The sequence below is a fragment of the Panicum virgatum genome, chromosome 7N (assembly GCF_016808335.1).
Source record: "Panicum virgatum strain AP13 chromosome 7N, P.virgatum_v5, whole genome shotgun sequence".
Classification (NCBI taxonomy): domain Eukaryota; kingdom Viridiplantae; phylum Streptophyta; class Magnoliopsida; order Poales; family Poaceae; genus Panicum; species Panicum virgatum.
In genome coordinates this window covers 28,623,592-28,629,381 of record NC_053151.1, presented here as the reverse complement: position 1 = coordinate 28,629,381, position 5,790 = coordinate 28,623,592, and the positions used below count along the sequence as shown (strand labels likewise).

The 5,790-nt window shown below is 45.2% G+C and overlaps 1 protein-coding gene across 1 annotated transcript; it reads right to left on the bottom strand.

Moving 5' to 3' along the window:
* Nucleotides 1-838: 838 nt before the first annotated feature.
* On the bottom strand, nt 839-4,567 carry LOC120682240 (probable L-ascorbate peroxidase 8, chloroplastic). Its single transcript, XM_039964063.1, has 11 exons — nt 4,054-4,567; nt 3,631-3,751; nt 3,448-3,548; nt 3,268-3,355; nt 3,067-3,134; nt 2,893-2,979; nt 2,374-2,448; nt 2,187-2,288; nt 2,009-2,113; nt 1,339-1,599; nt 839-1,247 (listed from the first exon to the last, which is right to left on the bottom strand). The coding sequence occupies exons 1-11, from the start codon at nt 4,351-4,353 to the stop codon at nt 1,095-1,097; spliced, it is 1,461 nt and encodes a 486-aa protein (XP_039819997.1). The 5' UTR covers nt 4,354-4,567; the 3' UTR covers nt 839-1,094.
* Nucleotides 4,568-5,790: the final 1,223 nt, after the last annotated feature.

Below are 5,790 nucleotides of genomic sequence, written 5' to 3'. Positions count from 1 at the left end.
TAAGCACGTTATCTCCGTAATCATGGTGTTTTTGCAAGATAGGTGCGCTACCCCTGTGCCCTGATCGATGCTGTGGGGCCGGCGCATTGAAGGCACCGGCGAGCAAAGCCTTCTCCACCAAGGGATCACCCCCAGCCTCGGGAGGCGTGTGGCATCTCTCGCCGCCCTACAGGAACAAAATGGCTCGTTGCCCTTTAGTGGGCCGGTATTGGACTTCCGGGCTAGATGCTCTCATGTTTTTTTCTGTGCTAGGGGACTCCCTCTCCCGTGTTGCCGACATCATCCCAGTTTTAATAAGAGAGAAGATAAGTGCTACGAAGATGACATCTAGGAGATGGATGTACCTATAAAGCACTTCATGGGAAAAGGAGAATCGAAGGATATTCACATGCCAACTACACGTACTTATGATGACACTAGGTTGCTTTTATATTGGTACCTCGGCAGGATTATAACTTACGGTAGAGGATAATCAAACTCAATAAAAGCACCTTCATATTCACCAAATCTAATGATACATTACACATGCTAAATAACGTGACATAACTGCGCGTCATATTTCTAGTAATTCTCTAATTAGCCTATGTTTTCAGCAATATTGTTGATAAGTGGGAGCATGTGTCCAAATTACAGACAATAGTAATTACCACAAAAAGAATACAAATAATTTTTTGTTGTTCTCCTTTGCATTAGATGTTTTTACCATTTGGTGCGCACAAAAGCCAACCAAATGCTACATAAGAATAAGATGCATCAAGATAATCGAACCTTTTCATGGATGCCACAAGAAACTCCACATTAGCAGTATATTATAGAGTTGCAATGGAGATGAGTTTCCTTTGCATGTCCATCTCAGCATAAGCTATTCAATTTTGGGTAAGAGAAAATCCAATGTTTACATCATTTTAAAAAAATTGCAAATGTGCATCCATCCATTTATTATATATATGTGCTGATAGCTAGGTTACTGGTTCTTGAACACTTGTTATACATATCTTCCAAATTTTGAAAAAACAAAACTTTTTACAAAGTTTACGTAAACTTCACAGAACTTGCTATGGACACTCTTAAACTTCATCAGGATTAAAACGTTCTCAGTTGCCAACCAGAGACGTCAGGAACGCCAGCCCCGCGATGAGAATCATGATGTTGAGGAAGTAGTTGGACTGCAGGGGCTTGTCCGGGCTGCCCCCGAACCCCTCGTACTCCGCCCTGATCTTCTGCTTCATCGAGTCCGATAGCTCCCTCTACAAGATCACCGGCCGACAACATGCCACATCAAGCTACCATTAAGTTGCCCTTTAGATTGCAAAATAATATGAGGGGACAGGTGCTTACCTTTGCATAAGAGTAGTCGGCAGCAAAGAAAGGCTTCGGCTGTGGCGGCGCACCATTGTTATCGTCCGCTGTCGCTGTTGCCACTGCTGCTGCTACTGGTTCTGGTGCCGGCACTGTTGCTAGCTCTGGCTCTGGTACCGGTGCCGGTGGTGGCGGTGCTGCTGCAGCTGCTGGTTCTGGTTCTGGTTCTGGTGTTGGTGCAACTTCTTCCTTCTTTCCTTCTGCTGGCTTATCGCTTGTGTCATCGTCCAGTGTGAATCCCTGCAGGATAATCACAACACATACATGAAATCGGACACTAACCAACATACATATTTCTACACGACTACAGGAATTGGAGCGACAAGGAAAAGTCGGCCCGAACCATCCATAATAACTCATGTTCCATCAAAATGGTACCAGATAGTTGCCACTTGGCCCGTCTCTCAAACTCCCATCATTAGAGTACTTCAAGTCTTACAGTAGTGTAGCGCATCTATATTTCCTTTTCATATGATTGAATATGATATAGTGGTTGCGGATGCAGAATCAAAGAGCATGCACATTAGAGGAAGTAAATCTATTATTCAGGTTGCAAGCCTACATAATTGAAACTGCTACTGCATTTTTTTTCTTTGCTAAAGTCGCTACTGGTTGGAGAAGATTGAAGTGGCAGCATGGTGACACCAACCTCAGGAGGATCAAACTTTGCACCAAGGTTGCTCAGTTTAGCATGAGCTTCAGCATAATCTTTAAAGAAGGCTTCCTGGTCCTCTGCATATTTTTCTGCATACACCTGAGCATGTCGTTGATTGTCAGGGAATGCAAGCACGATCTTCACAGGTCACAAACCGAGCCCAAGTGGTTACCTTGAAAGATGGATCCTCAAATAGTGCAGCATCAGTGGGCAAAACTAGAAGATCCTGGTCTGCCCGCTCTTTCCATGGAAGCTGGCTCAGAAACTTCATGTCCTGAAGTGTTGTTAACAGCTTAAAGTAAATCATCAGAGATTCTATTGAATAATTTGATTTGTAAATATGACACAAAAAAGCACACCTTGAAGTAACTGTTATCAAACTTCAACCATTCAACTGTCCATGATTGCCCTCCAGGTTCACCAGGCCCATCCTTCTGTAAAACACAATAATAAGAGCATCTCAGTACTACTTATTTGAAACTAATCAGATTCACAACTCACCCCGTTTAAAACTAAAGTTGCAAAATGGTAGTTTTGGGTACAAAGAGAGAAATTTTTTATTTCTCAATTTTGAAACATCAGGAGTTGGAGAAGCATTAGCTATCAAGTAACATTTTGCGGGTCAGTAAATATTAGTATGAAGGAGACAAGGAGTTGAGAAATTGTTAGGTCCTAGCCATTCATTACATTTTGAGGATAAATTACCATAGGAACTATAAATCATAATATCCATATTGCATATCATAGAAAAGGTTGGGCATTCGATAATCTATATTCAAAATATAGAATAATAGATGGCATACAGACAAAGCAGGCTCAGAAACTCCCTAATACTGAAGTTTCGATATAAACTGAAACAAATGGACCACAAAACATACAGTATATTTTGTTTCTGGCTTTCCCCAGCCACTCCGGTCAGGCCTTGCTCTTCCAAGTGTATGTGCTCCAGACAAAGCAACGATTTCCTGGACAAATGCTCTATAAGTTCAAGAACATGTCACATTTTTAGAAAAATGCTGAAAAAACGTTTAGTGAAGATTCGAATGCCACACCTTGTCATCGAGGCCCATTCTATAGAATACCTGCCTAAGGTGTTCAGCAGGATCACGTGGGCCAGCATCTGCAGATCATGGCATCAGCAACAAGTTAGTCAAACCTTGGTAAATACCTCTCATAAGTCGGAATTTTAACTACTGAACAAAACAAAAAGGTAGATATTGCGATAGAATAAAGAACCCATTGGAAACACTGACCAGGAAGTCTCCCCTCAGGTGGACATTGCTCAGGTGCTGTGACATCTACCCGTCCGTATTTCATTGGAATTTTTGGGCCACCAGCTTCCTGTGTAATGAGGTTGACAAAGCATATGACTACATAAACTCGACTGATCAAAGTGGTCAAGTAAGACACTTAAGCAGAGTAAGGACTATGACCTCAATTGCAGCAGCACTCGCCAACTGGAACAAATCTGCGTAAGTGATACCTGGGTATTTGTCCTTGATAGGTTGGATAAGCTTCAAAGCATTAATCAGACCTGTAAAAGATCAAGCCAAATATGTAAGTTACTACCACCTAGTAGTATAAGAAATGTAGACTCCAAAGATGAGATAAAAAACCAGCATTGGCTCCATGATTCAACTCAGGTTGAAATCTTAAGCTTCCATCAGCTCCGCCGCGCTGGGGCCACTCCTCAATATTCTTGTCATACGTACCAGAATCATGCCACCCAAGACGGACCTGAACAAGTAGAAAGCATTAGAATCTAAGATAAATACTTGGCCATGGTAAACTTGCTTGCACAAGCATAGTCATGTATTGAGTAAACAACTCATCACTTCACTACAGCTACAACAATAGATTTCCATTAATCGACTTGGTAAAATGCAATTTAAACAAGCATAATGTCACAGAGCAACACTGCTTTGTAATGTATAATGAAAAGATGGTCACTAAATAGAACAAAGGCACATCGACTGTAAAAGACAGTGTAGCTCACTACTAAAAAACTGATTAACAGTGTAAAAGACAGTGTAGCTCACCATGATCGGGTGGCAGTACGTGGTCTTGAGGAGCTCCCTGATGTCCTCCCGCGCGCTCTTGAGCTGCGCCGCGTCCGACGCCGCCATGCACCGGACCACCCGGAGCGCGCCGCCGCCGCCGCGGCCGGCGGCCGCCTTGGAGAAGCGGGCCGGACGACGGGAGGAGCGGAGGCGCAGCCCCGCGCGGGCGGGGCCCGAGCAAGGGAAGGGCGCGGCGGCCGCGGCCCCGACCGTGGCGCGGCGGGCGGACGGGGACGGGGAGGCCGCGGGGAGGAGGGAGGCGGCGAGGCGCTCCGCCATGGCGCGCGCGCGTGTGCTGTTTTGGAATTCGGAGGGAAGCGCGTCTCGCGGATGGGAGGGCCGCGTGGCTGGTCGGGTCCGCGGGGTTCCGGAGCCGGAAGGCCTTTTTCTCCTCTGCTGCTGCGGTGCTGCCGCCGCCGCCGCCTACGGGATGGGTGAGGCTCTCGGAGTAGGCGGCCGGCAGTGGCCGTGGCGGTGTGCCGTGTGTGTGGCGCGACGGCCGCGGGGCGGCAGTGTCTAATCTGCCACGGCCAATGGCGGGGCGACGCGTGGACCAAGTATTTATACAAGAGAGCGATCTCCGAGCACAGATATCTTTTCTGCAGACAGAAACTAGGTGGTTAGTCAGGCCTGTTTAGTTCCCATCTTGTAAACGCAAAAACGCAATTTTGTGAAAGAATTTTGCTAATTTGAAGTACTAAATGGAGTCTATTTACAAAACTTTTCGCATTGATGGGCTGTAAATCGTGAGACGAATTTAATGAGCCTACTTAATCTATGATTTGCAACAGTGATGCTACAGTACCATCCGCTAATTATTAATTAATCATAGATTAATTAACATCATTAGATTCGTCTCGCGATTTACAATTCATCTGTGCAAAAATTTTTGTAAATAAACTTCATTTAGTACTTAAAATTGGTAAGATTCTTTTGCAAAAAGAACTAAACACGGCCTGTTGCTTGCAGGTCAACATCACCTGGTTGGGCCATGGATAAGGTTACTTGCTCCGGACCAAAGCCATGGCTCCGACCAAACGGTAAAACGGCAGTTGCAGCACTAACTGGTTAAACGGCACAAATAATTCTCTACTCTAGCTTTTCCCTTCTACCAACCGTGTCCACACCAGGGTTAACCTTACCGGTGGGAACCGGTCCGGTTTGACCGGTTACCGGTCAAACTGGTCCGGACCGGTTCCGGTTTCGGCCGGTACCCAACCGGCCAAAATTCAAAATTTAAATTTAAATTCAAAAAATGAAAAATTCCCAAAAAATTCCTAAAAATACTTCAAGTTGCGATGAATTTAATGATATCAAATTTTCTCAAAAATTCATTCATTTAGTATAGTTTGCGGGGATTTAAAGTTAAATCAAAAAAGAAAAAGAAAAAAATGGGCCGGCCCATTAAGGCCCACCAGTCAAACCGGTCAAACCGGCCGGTAAACCGGTTGCACGGAAGCTTTTGAATTTGGATTTGAATTCAAACCGGTCAAACCGACCGGTACACCGGTAAAACCGGCCGGTAAACCGGTCAAACCGGCCGGTAAACCGGTCGGAACCGGTTGCACGGGAGCTTTTGAATTTATTTGAATTTGAATTCAACCGGTTCCGACCGGTAACCGATCAAACCGGTCCGGTAAACCGGAGCCCGGCGGTTACCGGTTACCGGTCGGGAAATAAAACCCTAGTCCACACACTACACGCCGCGTCACTACC